The sequence below is a fragment of the Sipha flava genome, unplaced genomic scaffold, assembly GCF_003268045.1.
Source record: "Sipha flava isolate LNK unplaced genomic scaffold, YSA_version1 269_pilon_pilon, whole genome shotgun sequence".
In the NCBI taxonomy this organism is placed as follows: Eukaryota; Metazoa; Arthropoda; class Insecta; order Hemiptera; family Aphididae; genus Sipha; species Sipha flava.
The window spans coordinates 150,768-176,398 of record NW_020272933.1 but is presented as its reverse complement, the minus strand read 5'-3'; the positions used below and the strand labels follow the sequence as shown (position 1 = coordinate 176,398).

General features: G+C 26.9%; 3 protein-coding genes across 6 annotated transcripts in view; 2 read left to right on the top strand and 1 right to left on the bottom strand.

The window, feature by feature from the left end:
• Positions 1-5,731: 5,731 nt before the first annotated feature.
• Positions 5,732-9,151, top strand: LOC112685201 (the record flags this gene model as incomplete). 2 transcript variants are annotated; one of them, XM_025557022.1, is given in 8 exon segments in its annotated part: positions 5,732-6,183; positions 6,386-6,798; positions 6,879-7,099; positions 7,172-7,241; positions 7,313-7,877; positions 7,946-8,089; positions 8,154-8,459; positions 8,530-9,151. In XM_025557022.1, coding segments are annotated over 7 exon segments (2,022 nt in total). In that variant the 3' UTR covers positions 8,905-9,151.
• A 6,926-nt stretch (positions 9,152-16,077) lies between these two features.
• The window catches only part of LOC112685208 (segmentation protein cap'n'collar), a 93,801-nt gene continuing 84,247 nt past the window's right edge, over positions 16,078-25,631 (bottom strand). For all 3 annotated transcript variants that reach the window (XM_025557029.1, XM_025557030.1, XM_025557028.1), the window contains 8 exons: positions 19,479-19,606; positions 19,263-19,362; positions 18,899-19,163; positions 17,496-17,605; positions 17,215-17,352; positions 16,834-17,123; positions 16,573-16,746; positions 16,078-16,475 (listed from right to left, as the gene is read on the bottom strand). In XM_025557029.1, the coding sequence (XP_025412814.1) occupies positions 16,329-16,475; positions 16,573-16,746; positions 16,834-17,123; positions 17,215-17,352; positions 17,496-17,605; positions 18,899-19,163; positions 19,263-19,362; positions 19,479-19,606 (1,352 nt within the window). In that variant the 3' untranslated portion in view covers positions 16,078-16,328. The remainder of the gene's footprint in view (positions 16,476-16,572; positions 16,747-16,833; positions 17,124-17,214; positions 17,353-17,495; positions 17,606-18,898; positions 19,164-19,262; positions 19,363-19,478; positions 19,607-25,631) is intronic.
• Positions 22,549-23,364, top strand: LOC112685210. Its single transcript, XM_025557034.1, has one exon. The coding sequence runs from the start codon at positions 22,725-22,727 to the stop codon at positions 23,058-23,060; it is 336 nt and encodes a 111-aa protein (XP_025412819.1). The 5' UTR covers positions 22,549-22,724; the 3' UTR covers positions 23,061-23,364.

The following is a 25,631-nucleotide window of genomic DNA, read 5'->3' as shown; positions in this document are numbered from 1 at the left end:
CCCCCCCCCCCCAGAAAAAAATTGTATCTACACCACTGACCATACTCAAACATTATATTTATTAGAAAAGGTACGGGGCTGGTACAGTTTTCCCGATTTTGATAACACGAGATATCACTAAAATCAAATTTCGGGAGATCGGTTACGCCAACCTTAGAAAATTTAATTTCCCGTATTATAATAATAATAAAAAAAAATTAATAAGCCTAACCAATGTGGCTAACGTTAAATTACAAAAATTCCCATTTAGATATCTCCATATAATATAAAAACCTAACTACTGCTTATCAATTATAACTACTAGTTATCAATACTAACTTAAGCGTGAATTTATTAGTAATGAGATATCAGCACAAACACAAATTAATTTTTCATAATTCATTATTTCAGTGGTATAGTAATCGTTGACAGTATTCTTTACGTAGATGGTTTACATATATATATATATGACAAAAATTGTTTATATATACTTATCAATAAGCGTTTTGTATTAGTAATTTGTTTTATTCCTTAAAACATTGATAGTACTTAATTTTATTAATGACTATTAAATAAAAAAAATTGTTTGTAATCAAAATTATGAAAATATATTTCTATTTGTCACGTTTTTACTAGTAAAATATATGGTCACCTTAAGGATAGACTAGATGAATTGATAGATTAGGCATTATAGGTTAAATTTTGGGGTTATTTTATATTATAAAAAAAAAAACAATTCTGAACGAAGATGATTTGTCAGCTTTAAATTGTAATATATTTTATTTTAATATCATAAAAATCAAAACTTTTAAAAAATTGGACCACGTATAGGTGATGCCAATATCAACATTTGGTGAAAATTTCAAGTATCTAAAATGTTTGGTTTTTGAGTAACAGCTAAATAAAAAAATCGATTTTGTTAAAAATCGGTTTTGTACAAAAAAAAAAAAAGTTTTTTCCTCATTTTTTTGTTGTTTTTCCCGCCGCATTTGAAAACTTTTGGGAATTTTTACTTTTCACCTGTCCAAAGTACCTCCAATATCTGATTTTCTACCGACAACATACCATGAAGTTCAAAATTGAAGCATTATTTTGACTAGTTATGATGTACACTGACAAAAAAAAAACACATAGTAAAATCAATACAATCTTCACTTCGTTCAGAATCTAAAAAAATTATATTCCATGATTTCAACTTGATTTAAGATAGGTACAAATTAATTTAAAACATAATATTAGTAAATATAAATTAAATAAATAAATACTAATATCATAAATGAATTAAACAAATATTTATTTCTTATTGATTATAATTATGCCATTCTTCAAAACATTTCCTAGGACAAAGTGATTTAACACAGACTTTACATTGAAATTATGTTTTTTTTTTCGTATTTTATTTTTATAGGTATCAATATATCATATTATTTACAAAACAAACAACATCCATATCAACATAACAACAAAAATTCCATCAGAAAGTATAAAAAAAGAACATGTCATATTTGAAATATTATTATTATTATTATTATTACGTACCAAATATATGAGTATACGTAATGGGTCAGACTAATTTCTAGTTTCGTAAAATACCATTAAAAAAGTACTGTATGAGCAGTAATACCAAATTTCGTCAGTTTTGTAAATCATTGTTATAGCAGTAGTGACCAATTGAAGGGTTCAGTATAACAACCAGATAAGTCCACTTTTTCAAATTTTACAGAAGGAGCATAAAACGAAATTTGGTATACATAGAATAGGGATATTAAAAAAATTTCAAAACCATTTTGAAATATAAATATTGACCTATAGTAATATATTACTTTAAAGTAATAGCTTTAAATCATTTTTTGACGTAATCAACATGTAGGTAGTATTTTTAATATAACGTAACATAATAATTTAAATAAAAATTAAATTGGCAAATTTGTTTGTTGATAACACCATTATTAATGAATTTTGATTCATCAGTCGAACAAACATATTTTAAAAATAATGGTTCTTCTTGAATTATTTAAAAATTATTTAAAATTATTTAAAACATAACACCTTTTTTAACAAAAACATTTTAAACTTTATCAAATACTATTCAAGTCTATTTTCTCTTTAGCTTCTTAGCTAATATAATTTAAACAAATAAATAACAGAATATTTTAAATACACCATATTTTTAAATTAGCAACAAAAAACAATTTTAACTTTATAAAATAATATTAAAGTCTATTTTCTCTATAGCTTCTTAGGTAATGTAGTTTAAACAATTAAATAACAGACAAATTAAACAATATATTTTCAAATTAATAACAAAAAAAAAATTAACTTTAGTAAAACAAATACTACTCAAGCCTTTCTTTTCTTTTAGATTCTTAAGCAATAGCATTTAAACAATATTATTAAATAAATAAAATTGAGCATAAATTTGTTGTTCAATCAAGTCTTTTTGTTTTTGCATATCTTCCATTAAACATTTTTTTTTTTGCTTGTAATATATCCAATTCTTTTTTATTTCTTTTTTTCTTTTCCTCTACTTGAAAATGTTCCTCTTTAATTTTTTGTTTTTCCTTTAGAGCTTCTTCATAATAACTGCGTGAATTCCGTAGAGCTATTATAAGTTCTTTGTTTATAATAATAATTTTCATTCCACCTGCATTCTGTATAGCTGAATAAACATGTCTTTGGACAATAAGAGATTCTTCTTTTAAATTTGTTATGAGACATTCTTGTCTTTTTTTTTTAATTGTCACAACAGTTATACAATTTTTTTAAAATTTCAGGTATAATAAAAAATTCCCTGACATTCTGGAGATTCCCTGACTAATAAAATAATTCCCTGACTTTCCCTGTTTTCCAGATTTGTGGCAACCCAGTATAAGTTAAAAATAAACAATTAAAATTTATTTCATAAAAATCTATCTACTGGAATAACACTGAATACTTTATAAAAATGATCCCTAATTTTGTATCATTCTTTGAAAAATATGCAGAATTTAAAAAAAATACCTTTATTAAGTTTTAAGTAAAATACATTTCTGAACTGTAAAGCAGCTAAACAAAAAATTTGGTAAGTCTTGAGCTACCAGTCTAAAATATATACACTTACCTAACAAATCAAATAAAAAAATGTATGAAAATCTGTGTCATTCTTACTCTATGGTCTACACAACTAGTTTTATATTTATGACCAATATATACATATATATATATATATATATATATTCATATATATAACATTCATTTAAAACTTGTATAGTACTAATAAAAAATACAATATATAATTTAAAGATATGTATTGATTAATACTATAAGACATTAGTAGAATCAAATATTAATATCTAAAATGTATTTTAAATTATAGTACATAGTATAAATAAACCCATAGATATTATAAGATCTTATAATATCTATGAATAAACCATGATATAAATTATTGAAGTATGATCAATTAATTAAATTAAAATAATATACGATAAAAATCTAACTTCACTGATTAAAAGTTAACTAAACAGGGTTTTATTTAATAGAAGACAAAATTTCTCAGTATACATTTTTCGAAAAATTACTATCAATTATTTATTTATTAATTTTTATGCTAGAAAACGAAACGGGAATTGGGATTTTATTTACATTTTGGAGGTTGGCATTAGCTTCTTTTTTTGGTTCTTATCATGTTAATTGTTATCAATCGTTATCAAAATCGGGAAGACTGTACCCGTCCCGAAAAGGTACATAGGTGCAAAATGTGTTACTGTCAATGCACATCTTGTCATATTAGTTACATAATATATAATACACTATATACTACTTTAGTTCTTTAGTTTCTTTATTATAAACACATTTGCAACACATTTTGCACTTATGTACCTTTTCTAATAAACAACAATTTGCTTATCACTCGTATTAATAATTGATAAGATATGTAAAAATGAAGCACGCTTGTGCGTGCGGAGCGAGGAATTAGCTGCAGTGATCCGCTCGTGTTACTAAAGTAACTGGAACAAGCTGTTACTTGAAAGAAAAAAGTAACAGTTATTGTTATTTTTTGTTTTTAAGTTTTAACCATGAACATTCGAGTAGTCTAATGTTCATGGTTTTAACCAAAGTTTTGAGGAGTGGCTAAACACAGGAATGCACCATAAGCATTCTGTGCATTCGCATAATTAACCACTATAATAATGTTAAGCGGCCCATACACGGTCAATAATATTAATCAATATTTGATATTGTCAATAATATTGATCGTGTATTTCCAGTATTAAAGGATTGATCAATAATATTGAGCAAATTAAAAATATTTTATTCTTATTGACGTACTCTCAATAAAAATAAATAAATAATTAATTTTGAGATATTCAAAAGTGTTATCAGTGGCTAAGTAACGCAGAGTCAAGGAAAGTCTTTGGCTGGCTGAGATCGATTCTTGCATTATTGTATTTTGTTTTTTTATTAATGGAGTAACTAAAGTTAAAAGTTTATCATAGCATGAAAGCGAAAAACTCTTTCATTCTTAATAAATATTCAATAGTCTTCAAGTTGGTTTAATCGTAACTCAGACAAAAGAATTTCACAACTATACTTATTTCGCTTTTGCAATCTTTCATTAGCCCAAAACCTTGGCTTCTGTTTTTCTTTCTCTTATCAAGAAAAGAAATAGCTAGAGCGAGTGTTTTGCAGTTGTCCGAAAAATGATAAGGACCTAAGAAACGATAAGGTCCGAAATTTGAAAAAGCAGTACCAACTGACTAAATCGAAAATTACCTATTCCAATTGTATAATTTATATTGATAAAAGTTATATTATGATAAAAGTTATACAATGCCCCCGATTTTCAAAGCGGGAAAAATACTAATAGGTTATACTGTTTTCAACAAAAATTTTGATTACTTTTACTTTTTATTTTATTTATATTTATTTTCTACAAAAATGGACCAAATTTTAAACTATGGTAACATATAATTATGTATAACATTAAATCATGGATATGTTTTTCTGATTAAAACTTTGACTTAAATTATTTTAGTAACCAATATAATTAGAGAAGAATAATACTTTTCTGTTTTCGCAATTGTTCTTAATATCCATATTATAAATCTATGTAATATATCATGTATATTTATAAATATCTAGCTTAATATTTAATTTTATGAAAACCTTTCTTAAAATATATATGTTTTTTCATTTATTTTTTAATTTTCTATGTGCTAATATGTAAATAGTATAAAATATTACGTTTCAGTTTTAAGTGTGTACTGAAAAATAAGTAGATAAAAATGTATTATTTAAATATATTATTATAAATTATTTCATATAATTGATACCTGTTAATTTTATATGTAACTAACTAACACAATAATTAAAAATTATACAGGTAATTATATACATTTTTTAAGTATATTAAGAACGTTTATATCGATATAATACTATTAAATGCAAATCATTGTTGTAGTAAATTTACAAATACAATTGTAATACATTTACAAAATCACAATTTATATTTTTTTGGTAATGATGGGAGGTTGGGGGTTGACCCATGGTCATACCATAGTATAAGATTTACAAGCTCCTCAAATTTCAAACTCTTAATGCACCTAATACCTTGAAAAATAATACTACTATTAGTAACATTTGAAAATGCGCAGTAGCTTATAAAGAATATTACTACCGTTTCATGACGGAATAAAATTTTACTAACTTCCTACTGTACCTCAAATAAAATGACTGACTGATTTCATTATTGTCCTATGCCGCACATGTAATTTGTTATCAGTGTCCATTCTGTTTTATTTTGTGACATTACCAGGGAGAGATATGGATGATATATTTCGGGTGAGAGAATTAGGGTGACTGTGGTGATAGGTACCTATGATTCAATGATATTGTTATAAACTTATGAATGTTAGATATCTCAGTTCATTAACTTTTTTATCAGTGTAGCCATGTATATAACTTATTATGTACAATGTATATTTATCAATTAGTTAATCAAACGATAAAACCCAAACAACCAAATGAGTCAATTAAAAAGTTATATTTCTCTCGTCTCTATAAATTAATTTATTTTTGTAAATTTAAATGGTTTTCACTGATTCAAATGTATTATTCGTTAGATTTCGATGATTCACTGCGATGTCGGACCTATCTGAATTTTCTGAAAGACAATATACAAAATCCAATCGACAAATGAATTAGTGAATCAACATTATGATAGTAAGTATATTCTATTTTTCTACTTTCTTTTTTTATTTAAAGAAACAAATGTTCAGTTATGGCTTACGTTCCATACATCCACTTCTAACTGAATGCAATATTAATTATTTAAGTATAGTTATTAATTATAAATTGTTGGTGGTTTATGGGTATCATATAATATTTTTTTCACAGTTTAACCAAGATGTATGAACTATTTCAGTCCCACATTAATTTCCTATGTTAATCACGTAAGTGTTCAGTGTGAGTCTTCTTTGTGGTTAATAAATCAGCAATGAGTGGAGTGCAGTTTAGAGAAATCCATAAAAACTCTTGGTTGAGAAAACTACCAGCTGGTGTTGATAAAAAGTCTGCTTTAAAACTAACTGGTGGACAGAAATTATGGACTGTATTTTGTATACACGACGATACAGAGCCAGTGTTGGAATTCTATGTAGATCAAAAGAAAGCAGCAGCTCATCGCCCGGACAATTCTATACATCTATCAGATACTGTTCATGTTTCTGCTACAATATGCCCATTACCAGTGATAGCTGGTGATCATCAGCAACAGTACCAGTATGAATTCGTCATTACTCTTACTTCAGATATTGTACGTCTAGCTGCTCCTTCATGGTATGTATTCATTCATTCATTATCAATTTTGTCTATTAATAAAATAATGTTATCTTTATATAACCACTTTATATTTGTAGGAATCAGATGATGGATTGGGTTCAAGGATTAGATATGAAACTACGCGAAATGCATATATTGTCTCCAAAAGAAAATGTCTATACCAAACCGCCAGAATCTAGGCCTCCTTTATTACCCACTAGAGATCCTAACTCACCATTACCCCTCCCTCCATTACGTGATTTGCCAACAAATGTTTTACCTGGAGTTGAACCTGTTATTTCTGTAGTTCAATCTATTGGTATGATTAGCCATTACTTTTTTTTAAAGAGTTTATGCTTTAAATTAATGTTGTTTCTTATTTTTATATTAGATAGGGATGAAGGGTCTTCTTCAGAAATTGAACAAATAATTTTAACACCGCCTATTAGTCCTAACCTAATGTAAGTACAATATTGAAACAAAATAATATTTGTTCATTATTAGCAATTTATAGTAGAAATATTTTTTGAAGGCCTAGTGAACTAGTGAATAATATTACCATAGTAGAAGTAATAAATAATCATAATCAAGTATTCAATTTCAATCAAATGGAGCAAGTTTTGAGCCAAATAAATGAGCAATTACCTCAAACATCATCGGAATCAATTATTAATTCTCCTAGGCCGGGTAGATCAATTAATTCTTGTACATCTGAAAATGCAGTATCTTCCCCAAGACAGTCAAGCAGACATCAAACTCATAATACATCTGTTGTAGAAGAATCAGTAAATGGTGCTAGATCTAGTAGTAGTCATTCAGAATCCAATGATAGAACTACTAATGATTTACCACAAAGATCTATGACTGAAGTGCCAAATGAAGGTCTACGGGTTAAAGTCAGATTGACTGAATCAGAAGATGGTTGTCCTAGAAGGAGACCAAAAAGACAAGAAGTTGTAACTCCTACAACTGAACAGGAACCAGCAAGCAATTATGAGCATTTAGTATTACCTACGACCATCCAATCTAGACCTCAACAATCTTCTATATCCAATTTTATTCCTACAGATATTGCAATGTTACCAACAAGACCTCAAGTAAATGTCCAATTACTTAAATAATTACTAACAAATAAAAATATTTATAATTATTGTTTTTTTTACAGCTACCTATTGGTCGAGGTCGTGGTGCTCGCCGTAAAGTAAATAGTGATAGTTCACATTCTGTAGTTGGAGCTGACCGAATCCGTGTTGCAGTAAATAGTAGTAGTCCACGTATGTTACAGCCAGTTCCAACACCTTATATCCCAGTAAGCTTTTTGTATAAATATTAATCTTTACACATATTTTATTAAGTTTTTATTTAATATGTAGACTGAAACCAGAGATTTATTTAGTCCAAGTCGATTAACTGTTCGTGAAAAGCAAGTCCTGCAACTTCGAAAAGAAATGTCTCACCTTGCAGGAGTTCGATTGCAATTGAGACGTAAGGATTGCATTAATTCTATTGCTTTGGTTGATGTCTTTCAAACTGTTTGGATTGCTGGCTGGAAACAAAAGGAACATCCCATGTTACATAATGCGTTACACATAGGTGATCAGGTATTAAGTGTTGCTGGAAAACCTGTAACATGTTCGATTGATGCTCATAAATACATACGAGCATGGCCAAGTCTTTACGTTAGTAACATTTTCATATATATTTATTGATAAAATTATTGTAAATTTTAGTATTTAATTTAATTTTCAGGTTGAATTAATTATAAGACGTGTTCCTTGTGGTCGAGTTTTTGTTGTGCGGCGACAAGAACAAGGCCAAGACCTTGGCATTTTACAAGAAGGTGGTACAGCTGAAATTAAAGATGTATTACCTAATAGTTTAGCTGCTGCTCATGGTTTATCATCTCGTACTCCTACATTAGATGGATTATCACTAACTACTTGGACATTAACTGAGATAAATTCTCGTCCTCTAAACTTACTGTTTAAAGACACTGAAGTTAGAGATCGCTTGAATGCAGTTGGACTAGATATATCATTATTAGTACAACCTACTGATCTAATATCAGCTTTACGAAAACAGCTTAAGTCCTTAAAAGCATTCAAAGACTACTTGTTAGTATAAAGTTTGCAAATATTACTCGTAATATAGTGTTCATAAGACATAATTATATTAATTATGAAATTTGATACTAACTATAATCTATCTGCTAGAAAAAGTATTTTATATACTTAAAATCAAGTTTTATGTTGTATGCTATAAAACTTTATTTTACTTGTTCTAGTACTATATTTTTCATAATTCCAACATTATACTATTTTTTATTAGGAAAGATTATGAATGCTAGGTTAACAGTAGGCTTTAGCATACATTTTAATACTAATTCAGTAAAAATAAATAAAAAAAAAATATATTTTTATAACCCATGATTTACTAATTAAAAAAATAAAAAACATATTTAAATCTGGATATCAGTATATCTTGATGATTTTAAATGATCATTTTCTGTGATAATTTGGGGAAAAATATTGATTAACTTTTTGAAAATGTTTGATTATAATTTTAAGTACCTATTTGTGAAAACTTATATGTTTATTTTAAGCGAGCAATAATGTTTCCAAATTCAACTATAGCATCATTCTAAATAAGGTCTTTGTATACATGATTTTATATTTGTGATACATTTTAAATGAACCCGTAACATAATTTGTGCAATATTATTATATTTTGTTATGTTTTTTTATAGTATGTGTTACAAAAAATTGAATTTTATTGTGTAAATAATTTATTATCAAGTGTTCAATCAAGTCATATAGAAGAGCCAAAGTCCAAAAATATGAGCAATGAGAAAAAATTATACATTCATTTACAAAATCAATTCATATTAATTTGGACTTAGTGTATCGGAAGCTAACAATGTTTTTTTCATCATGCATTTAATATTTTTTACAAAATTTCTTATAGGTATTTTACCATCACTAAACATAAATATTCCACCTTCTTTTTTATGAGTTTAATTTACATGTATTATTATTCATTACACATTTATTGTGATTTATGTTATTACACCATTAATTTATGATTTATTAATATTGTAGTTACATTCCTATTTTTTTTTTTTTTTTTGGTTAACTTTAGTTTTAAAATATTTGTTTGTTATATATTTTCATTTAAATATAAAAATTATTGACAAACCTATGGAAAACAAAGTACTGTATTCACTGACATTTTTACTATGAATCTCAACACCAATTGATTCTAATAAAAATATGACATTGAAGTTTAAATAGTTTGATACATTTTTTGTAAAAAGTATCAAATTAAATCAAAAAAATAACTTATAAGAGCAATTTTTTGTGTATTATTTGATAAAATTTAAATAATGATATTATATTAAGAGTGGTATTTCACATTTTCATTACTGTATAATTTATATAGTTCATTTGGCGCCTGTCAAATATAATATATTTACATACCTAACCAAATATATTTTGTATATCACTTAAAAGAATTTGTATTATATTTATTACTATTTTATTGTATTCATAATTATGTAACACTATTTGTTTTGTGCATAAAGCTGGTAGCTTCATTCAAAGGCCAACAGCTGACCATAAAAGCATAACTTGAATAAAAACAAATGTTTCCAAAATTACAAAAAATTTTTACGATTGTCTATTACCGGAGATTGTGGACCCAAGGTATCAAGGAAGACCAATAAAAAATCCGCAATCTATTATTAATAGTCAACAAGAGCATAAAAAACTAGAATCTTCGTACATAGGCCATAGAAACTATACAATAACATAAATGTTATTATGTCATTAAAATATAATGAATATTTTATACTTGTGTAATTATTATGAAGTTGTAAATTTTGTGGTATCTACTTATATTTATTATATCATTAATATATCGTTATAAACTTAGTATAATACTTTTTCTGTAAAGCTAATAAGTTACATATTTTATAACTACCAAAATTATATGTGATTTTTATCTAAATATATATATGTCATCTGAAATTTGGGGAACAACTATAGGCTAGCGGACACCCCCCTTGAAAAAATACTGGTTAGACCACTGTGCGCCGTGCTGTACAATACGTATTAGCGGTGAATTATTATAATTGTTAATTACTCCATTAAAACGTAACATTTTTGAAAATCTTTTCTTACTGTACGGTGAAAATTTGAGAAGAACCTTTATTCCAAATTCCAAGTTCGTACGTTACGTAGTTTTTGAGATACAGCGATCAGTGAGTGAGTTTTACTTGGATTTTATATGTATAGATTTATAATCAATGATTATATAATATATTTATTATCAGGGCCGGTTTTAGCTCTTTCAGCACCTAGGAAAAAAATGGAAATTTGCCGCCTGGACCCCTACCCGTAAAGACCCCCGGACCCCAGACCCAGTCTTCAGTTCACTAATTTTCATTTCAACAAAAAAATTAAAATAGAACAGAAATGGACCACGATTTTGAATATTTTTTTCGATACTGTAAAAGCGTTGTCCGGTTTAGGCGTGGCTTTTCGTGGTCACCGAGAAAATTTACAAAATTATGAATATCCTGGAATTTACTTGACTATCATTAAATTAATTGTCTATCGTAAATGTTAAAAAGTTTGAGTAAAACTTGTTGGGCGGCAAGTTTAAAAGCTGTGAAAGCCTTAATTCAAAATTTCGGGTGCATTGTAGACTGCCTAGAAAATGAAATATCAAGAGTTGGAGCATTTAAAGATGATATTATGGCTGCTCAAACATTACTATCATCAAATAATTTGTTATGGTGGCATTCAATGCTTGATATATCAAGCAATTAATAATTTAAATAATTTTTTTTGATATATCAATTCTGGGAAACTACAACTACAAAAAAAAATAAATTGATTTGATAATGGCTCAAAATTGTATTTAAACAGCATTAACAAAATTAATAAATCCCAGAAATGAAAAATCTTACAATAATTTCATGGCAAAAGCAAAAATATATTGGGAAAATATGGGTTTGGATCATATAGACTTTCCAACAGTGAGAAATCGTCGAATTAAGAAAATGGCTGGTGAAAAAGCTACTGATTCTTCTTTGGAAATGTTTGATAAACATAGTTATTATGAAGTTTTTGATACAATGTGCAGTAATATGATGTTTTTGGGTTTTTGATGCCTGAAAATTTACAAAAGCTGATATAAGGTGATATAAAAGGTGATTTAGATATCAGTGTCGGTTTTTTTAATTGAGAAATACGCTGATTACTTTACAATTGATCTAAATATGAATTAATTAGTTTTATTGATTTATATTTTTCTTAAAATAACGATTTTATTAACAACAGTCCACTGAATAACTAAAAATGTATCATTGATAAATATTTGATAGACAGTTTTCCAGAGTTTAGCAGTCTTTTTAGATTATTTCTTACACTCCCTGTTAGCACAGCAAGTGCTGAATGAATAATGAGTTTTTTAAAAAGAATCAAAAAAAAAGAACATCGTTGTGCCACTTTAAGTGAAAAAACCTTAAATGAATTCAGTATATTTATATCGAAAGATCGGTGGCAAATAAATCTAGACATTATTATTGAAATATTTACTGAAGTCAGAAGACAATTTACAATTATTTGAATTACCGAATTACATTAGTAAGATACTATGTGTTTAATAATATACATTTTTTTTGTTTAAATTTAATGATAATTTTGATAGGTTATTTAGAAATAATATATCCAGTTTGGACGATTTAAATAAATGTATATATATATTTTTTTTTTGGTTCATTACCTATCTAGTTTAACAGTATTTTAAGAGGGAAGTTGCAAGTTAGTATTTACGACGGTTCATAATTCTTGGGCCATTTATATCGTATGCCGCCTGGGCTTTTTTCCTTAAATCCGCCACTACACGTAGTATACCCAAGACATTTTTAACCACACAATCACTTTTACGTGTGCACTCCTAGCAAGTAGACGTACAGTACTCAGTAACTTTACTTATCTAAGTTATTAAGAGGATTAACATCGTCATTATTCAAATAATACGATTATATTAATTTTCATAAATAACACAACCATATAAATTACAAATCAAAAAGTCGAATTTTAAATAATGAATAAAAATCCTACAGTTATCTTCCATAAATAACATGTCAGATTCTCCAAAAAAAATAATCAAAAACAACGTCAGTTCCAATAATTGGCAAACGGTATCGATGAAATTAGAGAATTTTAAATCCTAAATCAAAAATTCAAAAGCAAATTTTCTTCCAAGTCAGTATTGTTTCTCAGTCATCGCCGAAAATAAAAAAAACAAATCATATGTCCAGATGTATACCCACATCTCAAATGAATGTTAAAAAGACGTAAATTACCCAGCAACATGCGCTGTTTGCTGAGGCCCACTCAGCATCTTATAAATGATGGCCCAAATTTAAAAGTGCAATTATTTATTATGATAATATAGCAGATTGACTACAAACAGAGGCGTGTCTAAGACCAAAATTCAAGACAGGCCTGGTTATAAAAAATTTTTGAAGCTGAACACTACGGCGGTGATCGCCGACCAAACGACGATGGTTGTCGAGTAGTGTAATATCCATATAGAAATATGGGGTATTTCCAAGAAGCGCTTGAGAATTGCTAATAAGTTTTAAGATTATTAATTTTATTTAAAGACAAATATTTATATAGTTTACATTAAAAAATATGATCAATAAAAAATATGGTCATACAATTGCCTACGCAGTATGTTGATGTACTTACATTTTACATTCAGTATTCAGTGTGCTTATATAAATATAATTTTAAAATGCATATTTTGGGTATACTCAAAGGTTAAAAATCAGGGTAGGCCTGGGCCTACTGATTACAAAAGTACAAGTCATAAACAATTGAAGCTATTTGAAAAAAATATACGAGATTTAAAGAAAGTATATTTATTGGGACTAATATACAACAATATTAAATAAAAAAATGAAATTTATGTTTATTTAATTATTTGTTAAACAAGATACACCTTTTGTTGAAATAGGGCCCAAAAGTATAGTAGTATGAGTATAGATAAGATATAAATAAAATTGTACATTATATCAATGATTATATAAACGAGTATATGCAGTCATACTCATAACTCACACAGACACTGTAAAGACGAATCAGCGTGAACATTTTAGTTATAAAATTAAATTATGTGATATTATTGGGTAGAGTGTTTCTTTTTGTCACTGCTAATTTACATATAAAATAACATTTGTTACTTCTCACTACAATAGGTTCAGTTAAAATTTTAACAAGATGAAAAAGCGCGATTTTGTGAATCAAATTTTGATTTAGGATATTTCTAATTAAAGCAAAATCCATAATACACTAAGTAACAATATTTGTATTGAGACATAGATGATAAGATTTTATCTCAATCTCAAACACAAAATTATGAGATTCATTATTTTAATCTGGGAGGATTATGAAAATAATTAGGGTAATAAGCATTTTCCCTTAGTAGTACCTATGTCTTCATTCAGACTTTCTTATTCCTTTTTGTTGTTTTCTAAGTATTCATCCACAGACAAATTTATTGATGAAAGGATTGTCAAATTTATTCTTGTAGGTGAGTTCTTGAAAAAATAACTAAAATAAGCTATTATTATATAGTTTCAGGAATTTTTAAAATCAGGGCACATCATCTTATGTTATTTTATTAATTTTTTATTTAAAGAAACTAAATATCTAAATTTCTTAATGATAATTAAGATAAATAATTCATGGAAGTCATTAATTATTATGAATTATTATTTTTTAAATTTTACAATCAAAAAATAAAATAAGTTAGATATTTCACAATTCTTTTACATCCCTCACCAGAATCTAAAATATTTAATTTTTTTTTTAGAAATAAATGCGAATTTAAAATGTGTTGGTATTTATTATATAAGTTATTTTATTAGCTTTTGAATTTCCCACTAGTTGTGTCTGTGTTTATTTATCTATCATTAAACGAAAACAAACATGACTGATGGGTCACAATAGACAGAGTTATTAATCTTGACATCCGAGTGAAGCAAATTAAAATAATTTATCTGTTTTTATAATTATTTTACTTTATTTACCTTTCAACATTTATTCAGACTATAAAAAGCTTCAAATATGTTTCATAGAACAACTTTTTAAAATAAAAACTGTCATATTGAAGGCATTTTAAACTACTAAGTTTTTTTTGTTATTTTTCTCAGTAATTTACCAAAATATAAGGAAAAACCAGAGGATAATTTCAGAAAATCTTGAACAAATGAAAAGAAGATAATATAAATTTTCTATTGACTTTTTCATTTTTGTACAAGATATGTATTTAAAATTTCTGATGCAGTATACAATTATTAACTAAAATCAATATTAGAAACCAATGTAAAATTCATTATATTTAACTATTTGAAAAATCTCCATTTAGAAATGATATTTTTATCTTTTGTAATTTACGAAAATAAATAGGTAAGTATACAATAGTTACAATTGATTTATGTTAAAAATAATATAATATAATTTTAATATATTATAAAATAATTTTATTATGGTATAAGTTTATAATAGAGATTTCCATGTCATAGATCTGTATCAATAATGAATATACATAAACATGCAAACAAATATATTATATCATGTAAGCATATATTGTGATAGGTAAATGTTTTAAATAATAATCAACAATAGGTTGTTCTGATTAAGCAAAGGAAAATATTATTAAAATTGTTAATTAGACTAAAATTATACGTAGTACAAGTAATAATATACAAAGAATTATACATTTTTTTAAGTCATAAATTAAATAATATTACAATATATATATATAGACACCAATTTAATTGTCACCAGTACACATACAAATTATAACCAAAGATTTTTAAATATCATACAATTTAACCACTTTATCACTAACTTAAATAAAATATTTATAAATATAAATTAACCAAAAACTATGATATATTATTTTATCTTCAACACATTGTGGTTAGAGAAAAAATTGTTTACAATAAATTATAGAAATTCACCAAGTTAAAAATAAATTATAATGAATTTTCAAAATTCAACCAATACCATCCGTTTCCCTATTCAAGAAATGACAAAGTTTTGTTAAGAAAAAAAAGTACAATAAAACTTATGAAAAATTATTTTTATGTGACTCTTTAGCAAAATATTTGTTCAGTGAAATATTTTTATGGAAGTCAAATAAAAAAAGTTAATAAATATACAAAAAAAAAAAAAAAAAAAATAGTATCATCAAGATTCATTGATAATTAAATTATTTGCATAGAGTTATATTTTTCAATAAAACATAATAATAGCTTATTTTAAAATAAATTAATAAAGTTTTTATCAAGGAGTATCTAATTAATCTGATGTCTTTGGGATTAAATGTAAAAAATTGTAAAATATTTTTGAGCAAAATTATAGTAGACACGGCTCCCTGATAATTTCGAGGTGATTTAACCACCAATATTTTTTATCACAGCATTTAATTATAAAAATAAAACAGTTAACAAGTAATTTTCGAAATTACTTATCCTTGTGTTGCTTTGACCGAGGGTTACGGTCAGTTTGGGTCCCATTATTTCTGGGTACAATACTGACACTGCCATCAGGCTGCTCACGCAACGTATGCGTGTATGGCGAATAGGGATTACCATCAGGATCTCTAAGACTCTAAATATAATTAAAATAGTTATATTAATAATTATCGTAAAAAATTATAGATACTAGATCATTTTTTAAATTTGTAAAAATAAAATATATGACTTACTGCAAAGATATGGTTATAAAGTAAATCATATTTGGTCTTAACTCTCATACGTTCGGTCATTATGTATTCACGTTCTTGAAGTAGATTGAACTTCCGATCTTTCATTTGTTTTACTTCATCAGCTAAACTAAGAATTTGGTCTAATTTACGTTTACGACAATTTTGGGCTGCTACCTAATGGTAATAATGATAATATTAATAAAAATAATGACTTATCATTTGAATTTATATCTATAAAAAATATCAAAAAAAATAACGAACCTTGTTTTTTCCACGACGTCTTATGTCTCTGATCAATGTCAACTGGCTTTCAGATAAATCGTATTTGGACAACCTCTCATTAAATTCATCCATAGGCAAATTAATTATATCATCTACGCTAATGGGAATGTTAAGATTCCTGGCTCTTTTTTCGTCTCTAGTTAATTGTTCTTCTTCACTCCTTTTGCAACTTTTGAGCTTGTTACGTTGTGTCCTGGGTCCTTCCGCAGGCAATGCGTATGTGTGATTAAGGGCCACTTGATGTTCAGATGCCATTACTCGTGAACAGCCTTTAAAAATCAATATTTAATATATTATATAACAATCAAACGTATACATTGATATTTCACAGTGAAATAAATTAAATATAATATTACGTACCAGCCATGTGCCGTGAAAACTGCGAAGAACCGGGTACGGGGATATCTTCTCTTACAGACATGTCATAAGGCAAATTTAATGTATCTGGAACGAGACCAACATGATTTGATCTAGCCGTTTCAGTAGCATTTGACGGAGCTAAAAATATGATTACAAATTATTTTTCAGTCATGTAGTAATTTTTTGAATAAAAATACATAAAATATAATACTAATACGAAATAATAAATAACAAAATAACAAATAAATGGGTAAGAACCAAAAAAAAAAAAAAAGGCGTACCTGATACGGGATCTGTCAAACGCCTTCCGTACAACTGGTATTTCTTTTGCGGAGCAGCCGAGTGACTGCGACTTCCCGAATATAAATAATTGTCGAACCACCTCATTTTTCTGGAAGGAAAATTAATAATAACAACTATAATTAAAACCCTGAGTGCAATACACAATGTTTTAATGTGCATAATAAATGTGTAGACATTACAGGTACCATAGGGACAGTTCAAATAAAAGTAATTGATATTAATAATGTTAAATAATTAAAATATACTACATGATAAAAAAATTGTCTAAAATAGTTTTTTAATAAAATGAATAGTCTCATAACAATCAATAATCTAACATTAATGAGAAAGAAACTTTTAAAATGGTCACAATTAAAAAAATATTAAACAAAAACCAAACTATATAAAGTACGACATATGCAGCATAGTATGTGATGTTGGAGATTCGATTGAATCAAGATATTACTCGGTGACAAACCACAAAAGTGCTAGAATTTGTAAAGAGTATTCTATAATTTATGGAGTTCTTAACATATATTAAGTATTTGAATTTATACATCAAGTAAAACGTGCATATTTTTATTTTATAAGTTATAAGTGAAACTCAGTTTTTCATAATTATTTAGTATAATAATAGATAGAATAAGTGTAATCATACTCGCATATTTAAATTTAGTTTTAATATCCAATACAAAAGCCTTAAAATAAATATCTACGAATATACTACCATAAAATCATAGAACATAAAATTTAAACAGTAATATATTTTTTTTAACCTAATATATAAGAATACGGATAAATATGAAAACAAACTTCAAGTTTATAATTTAAATATCTGTTAAAAAATATTTGTAAAACAAAAAGTAATTGTGCAAAGAAAACTATTGAGAATTGAGTTTATTTCCTACTCATATTTGTCAAGCCGACAAATAAATCTCATTGATAGGTACTATAAAATAATGATTAAAATTTAACAGTCGTAATAGTATTTGAATAAATAATTGCATAAGTATTTTTGAACTAATCATATATTTTGTTGAAAATAAGTGTAATTTTGAAAGTTAATTGAATTTGAATAAAATTAAAAAATATATATTTCGGTTTCTGAAAGGATGAAATAACTTTTTTAATTTTATATTAACAGACAAGATATTGAAAAAAAACTAATAGAATGTTTATAACACTAATATATGAATATGATCAAGTGTAGATCCAGAACATTTGTAAGAAAAGGGTAGATATCTAGTTACAATTCCAGCTTCATAAAAAATATATTCGTCCCTTATCTCTCTTCTTGGATCTACGCTTGAAAATCATTAATTTTATAATAAAGGAAAATCACACGTTCACATGTTGGGTATAGATTCGAATGTTCGAAAAAACGATTGCAAATATAACTTACCCGTATTCTTGGTGGGAATGTGATGGGTATCCATCGTTGTGTCCACTGTCCGAATTCGTTTCCATCCATTCGGTATCCGAAGACAAGGAGGGTACGCGCTCCGATCCCATTGAACTAACGGCGCTGTCCGAGTCTCCACCTGCGTTGCTGTTTTGCACCATCGTTGTGCCACTCATCGTGCTGTTATTGTTATTGTTGTTGTTGTTGTTGTTGCAAGCTACTGAGCTGCTGGTACTGTCCATCATTCGTACTGGATACATGCCACCTGAAAGCAATAGAATAAATCAGCATTCAGCACCCAATTACTATAAAACATGTAATTTTTTATTATTCTTGATTTTCCATTGGTTTTTGGAATTCTTACCATCTGCTCCCATCGCCGGATCCATGAGCTGTAAGTCATCGTCGTTTAGGATCGATGATAAGAGTCCGTCCGATGATGGGGCCATTTCATTATTGTGATTCTTAAATAAAGTAAAATGGAAAATTAAATACATAAACATCGTATGTATGGTAAAATCTTAACGAGTATCAAAGTCATAATAGTAGTATAAGAAGCAGTGTTCATATTATTAATTACCTGATAGGGAAACATCATTTCGTGTTGATGGGGTTCCGCCTTGAACGAGGTGGGCTGTTCTGAAGAGCTGCCTGCTAAGTGGAGCGAAGTTGCGACGGCTGAACTCAGGTTGCAATTAGTCGACACACCTGTGGCATGAGAATAAAGCTGTTGTATATCATGAATGATATGATATGTTGTATATATATATATATTTATATATCAAGATTTATTAGCAGAGCCGAATTCGTTGCATTACAGTGATAATTATTATTTTAGTAATAGTATACATTACATTACATTTACAATAGTACTTTAGTATTATAGTATTTATTAGTTGTAGAAATAATAGTTTACATAATAATAATTAGGGTTGGGACTTGTTATCATTGCATATTATCCTATAATATAAATATAAAAAAAAGACATTCCATTTGAGTCAACCTTGTGAAAAGGTTAAGTCGACGATGTTCACAATTCAAAATTTAATAAAATTCGAATATACATCGATGGAAATAAGGGTATGGTCAAATTTTACTTATTTTAGACAAATTGCATTTGGGTTAAAAAAAGGTAATGATTGAACTACACTCGGACTCAAAAAAGGTATTCCAACAAAAATATCCTGAATTTAAAGGGCTTAAAGTTTAGAAAATACTAATTTCCTTTTCTACGTGGTTAAAAATTATTTTTTTAGTTATACTTTTATTTTAATAACATATATATATATATATATATATATATATATATATTTTAAAATCTTAAAATGAATGAATTAAATTATATATAATATAATTAATTAAATCATTAAATATTATTTTTATTAATTTTATAATTTTTTTTTAACTCATTTGAATCAATTTTTGTAGTAATAACTGAATTCAAAAACTCTAATTGGGTAATACGCTTTTGAGCATATAAATTAATAAGTTTTTCAATATCTTTTTTTTTTTTTTTTTTTTTTGATACCATGTTATTAAAGGTTTTATGTCATTATTATGCATTTAAATATAAGTATCTATTTTTAATTGTGATGTAGCGTTCGCAAACATAAGATTTGTAATATTTATAACGTTTTTATAACGACAGTTTTTTTTAAAGATGTGTATAGTGGAAACATAACATTTTCCGTGTAGAATTCTTAAACACGAAAAATATTCAGTTATATTCAATAACACGGTTATAACTATTTTTATGTACGTACACGTTAAAGTTCATAATAGAAATCCGCCTAGTTTTAATTTTTTTTTTTCTTTAACGAGTGCAGTTCAACAACTACCATTTTTTCATCTGAATACAGTTCGACCATTATCTTTTTTCAATCCAAGTGCAATTTGACCATTTTTTTTAGGTAATAAGTGCAATTCGACCATACCGAAAAAAATATTGGGTAAACATTGACAAAATGATAGATGTAACAGGTATATTCGTGTTTAGTGTTATTATCGGTGAAAACAGAAAATAAAGAAAACAGACCAAATAAAATATTTTTGTAAAACACAGAACAACTAGAAAATACTAATCATTCAACAACTTTTAAATTATTTGATAAATCTATGAATATTTTATAGCCCAATGGTTTTAAATATGACGGTGTTTTGTTGTTCTTATCTGACGCGGCTCCTAATACGTATATGATTAAGTCTGCAAGTGAAATAAAAACATTACATTCTTAAATGATTCATACCAATTTCGTATGCAGGAATTATCCAAATGGAGGATGGGGTCCAAAATTATAAATGTTATGTTAGATTATGAAGTTAATAAAAAATAAATGTCAGAATATCCGATTCACACTTCCCCGTTACACGTTTACCCGTATACACTTCCCCGTCCATATTCTATTTATAATATCTAGTAAGAAAAATAAAATTAATATAAAAAAACACCATTATTACCATTGGTTTTTGCAATTATACCCAGTTAGGGGGCAGGCTAAAAAGCTTATAGCCTAGGGTGGCTTTTTTTTATAGAATTAAGTGTTATTATTGACTTATTAGGTATATTTATTTAAATATATATTTTTTTATATTTGTCATATGTATAAACACGAATAAAAATAATTTTAAAAAGTTATAATAATATATTAATATGTACATTGTATGATGCGTATTTATAGGCTATAGTAAGAATACTACAATTATTATTACAATTTCAAAAAAAATTTCATTTGTAATAAAATAATTATAGTTACTAGTTATTATTAATAACTAGGCTTAGGGACTTATAGCTCTAAAAAATACATAAATATGCATGCAAATATGCTTCTAAAATCATTAAAATATACATTAAAAAAAAAAAAAAAAAAGACCACATAGTACACAAAATAAAACGTGTCCATCGGATGTAAATGTATCTTTAAACTCCGAAACAAAACTTTTTAGTCGGCTACTCGTAGACTGTTGTACGTTAAATGTTTCGGCATTACATAATGTTACAAATTATGTATGGCGTTTTATGTATGATTCGATGTTGCGTGGTTGGGAGACGCAAAAATAACGACGGATAATAATCGACTGAACTGAACACTAAATAAATAATCTATTATTCTATATCAACTATTATCTTTATCGGCATCTGGTCGATATCCAGATACGATCGATACGGGTTTATAGTATTATTTATACTTACACAAAAATTATAACGAGATATGTGAGGTAGTTTGCAGATAGCATATAATAAAAAAAAATATTAAGTACATTTTTTTTTCAATCGTTTGAAATATGTATAAATAGTTATATGTATCTATAGTTTTTAATTTTAAATTTAAAAAAATTGTCAAAATATGCAAAAATATGCACATTCAAATTTTAGATCTGATATCATGATACCGAGAAACAAATTTATTTCGCACTCTGCTATATTTAACAATAATTAAAAAAAGTATGCAAATGCTAGAAGTCTCTAAGCCTATTAATAACTTATTAGTACCTATGTACTTATCGGGGAACATCCGACTATCCAAGCATAGGTATTTTCATATTCGGCTATTTATATTTCCGTTATGTGACTGTATAAGCATTGTTTATTCGGACTGGTAATAATGGTATATGAAGTAAAATAATAGACATGAAGAGTAGGGTTTAGACAAAATATTGTTGGTTCCTTAGTTAAGTGATAAGGGGGGGGGGGAGCAGAGTGATTAAGCCTAGGGGCGCCAAAACGGTAAATTCGCCACTGCTTATACTTAATAAATCAAACGAGAGTAATACTCGAGTTTTACGAGAACTTTTGATTTTGGAAAAAAATTTAAACCCGATTAGTATAATGACTGATTTTGAACAAGGTCTAATTGATGCATTTACTAATGTTTTTCCTGGTACACAAATAAGAGGTTGTTGTTTTCATTTTGGTCAATGTTTATGGCGAAAAATAAAAAACCTTCCAGAAATACGTCAAAAATATATGAATGATGCAGACCTTAGCTTGAAAATAAAACAGCTAATGGCTTTAGCTTTTGTTCCAGTGCCACATGTAGTGGATAAATTTGATAAATTAATATCTCAACAGCTTTTTGCAGTCAATGAAGATTTATTAATCCATTTAATTGATTATTTTGAAGAGACTTGGATTGGGAGACCAACTCGAAGAAATATACGATGAACTCCAATATTTGATTTTAAATTGTGGAACCAATACGATGCAACACAAGCAGGTTTACTAAAAACAAACAGTAATATTGAAGGTTGGCATAGAGAATTTTCGTCTTTGTTAGTTCAGTCTCATCCTACTATATAGCGACTTATAGAAGTTCTTAAAAAAGAACAACATTTAACTATAGTAAAAATTAATCAATTTATTGCTGTACAGGAACCTCCAGCAAAAAAGAAAAAAATATCGAGACAGGGCCCCCACAAGGGGAGAGGCTGATGGACCTTGAGTACAGGAGCTCAGCTATTTTAAGGGCTCGTGGGCCCGTTGAAATTTATTTGTAATTTTTGAAATTTTAATAGAAATACTTATTTTACATTAAATAATATTGTAAAAATATTATATATATATATTTAGTTATTTTGATAGTTCAAAATGCGAATTAACCAATGATTACATAAAAATTATCTTGGTTGTAGTTTGCGTCTTCTTTATCACTTGTAAGTGATATTAAATTATTATTACCTTTTATTAGATTTTAATACCTAGCATTCTAGCTCCTAGGCTAGATTTAATCATTATTGTGTAATACATCGCATTGTATACATCGAAATCCGAATCGTTGAATCCGTGAATTTATTTGTCTCTTTTTATTATATTATAATTGTATTGCATTCTTTGTACATATAATAATTAATTAATATTAAATAAATCAGGTGCTCTGAAACGTAGAGAAAAATTAGAAAAAGATGCTAAAGAAGTAAAAGGTCATGTTTCTATTACAAATTTTTTTAAATCAATAACAATTCACAACGAATCAAGAACGATTAAACTCATTTGCTCTTTTATCTATGGAGAATGAATTGGCTTCGACAATCAATTTTGACGATATCATTACTGAGTTCGCTGAGCTCAAAGCCCGCAAAATAAAATTTTAACTTAAAAAATATATATTAAATATAAATTAAAATATACTTGTTTTTTTCTATTTTAATTTAAATAATATTGTAATAAAAAAAAAATAAAAGACATTATTAATGTTGAAATGCTAATGAATCTTGAATTCGAATTGGTATAATGAAAAAACAAATATTATTCCTAAAATTGTTATACATATATATATAAATATATAAATAGTAAATTGTATTTTTGGAAGTTTTATAAAGGGTCCGGACAAAAATTTAGTATAGGGGCCTGAAATTGTATGAGGGGGGGGCCCTGTAACGAGATGTTGCTAGGTGTATAGAAAATATTGTGTCTACATATGATGAACGTGATCTAGATGAATACTTAAACGGAATCGCTCATAATTTAGAACTACAACATTAAAATATTTTATGGTAATTTTTTGTAGTTTTTTTTAATTAATTATATTACACATATTATTATATTTAAATGATCTAGGTATAGATTGAATATTTCAGAACTAAAAAACAAAACAATAAAACACTTGTTTTGTGTTTTTTTTAAATTAATTTTATTATTCTTACTATGTATTATAAATATTATACAATATGGACGTGGAAGTGGATACGGGAAATGGCAGATGGGGAAGTGACCAGATACCGAATATCTATGATAAAAAATATCAGGAACGAAAATCAATAAATGTTAACAAATGTCTGAACAGCTTGAACATTTTTTTTTTATTGAAATTAAAATATATCAACATATTGAACAGTTTATTACTTAGTGAAAATGCGTTCTATTGATAGCTGCACTTACAACGATAATCATATAGATGGAAAATTCGTTAAAATTCAAAAGTGTATCAAATTGAGAAAATTGGTACTGTTAAAACAAAAATAGATAACTATGTATTCATTTTTAAGTCAATTTAACTTTAATAGAATGAGAACTATATTCTTAATAAAAAAGTATGTAAAAAGATCCTTAATGGGCGTAGAACCTCACACGAGATTGGTTCACACCACATGTCTTATTCACAGACTACACAGAATGGCTGAAACCATTCGTATTTTAAATCCTTAAGTCGATAAAATGATTGCCAACATAAAAAAAAAAAAATCTTTAACTTCAACTTGTTTTTAATTTTTTAAAGATATTGCCTCATTATAATCAATGTCATTTGAACCAGCATTAACGAGGTGAGATTCGTAGATTCAAGTATCCTTTATTACTGCGAATATTTTGGGATTGTAAACTCACTTAACAAAGAGATTGCCAGAAATACACTGTACAATAACATATTCAAACTCAAATTGTATTTATCAAATCTAACTTTTCATTCTTACCAAACGCCATTGTTTGTCTTGAAAAACAATGAATGACACTTGCTAGACATATTTCGGTAGTAGAGGATGCGAAAATAAAATTACTCAAATCACAAAGAAACATTGCTAAAAACTAAAATTAAAACTGTGTCGGAGAAAAATGAGGATTACAATTTGTAATTAATTAATATTTATCGTTTTCTAGAGACCAATGAAGTTTCGAAAGTCTACCTGAAGATTTAAAATTAAATAACTGGGTACATTTTAAATATGTGCTGATAACGTCAGTGGATGTGTAACTCTTATTAAAATTAATAAAAATTACTTAATGTGGTTTTTGTGCTTTTTA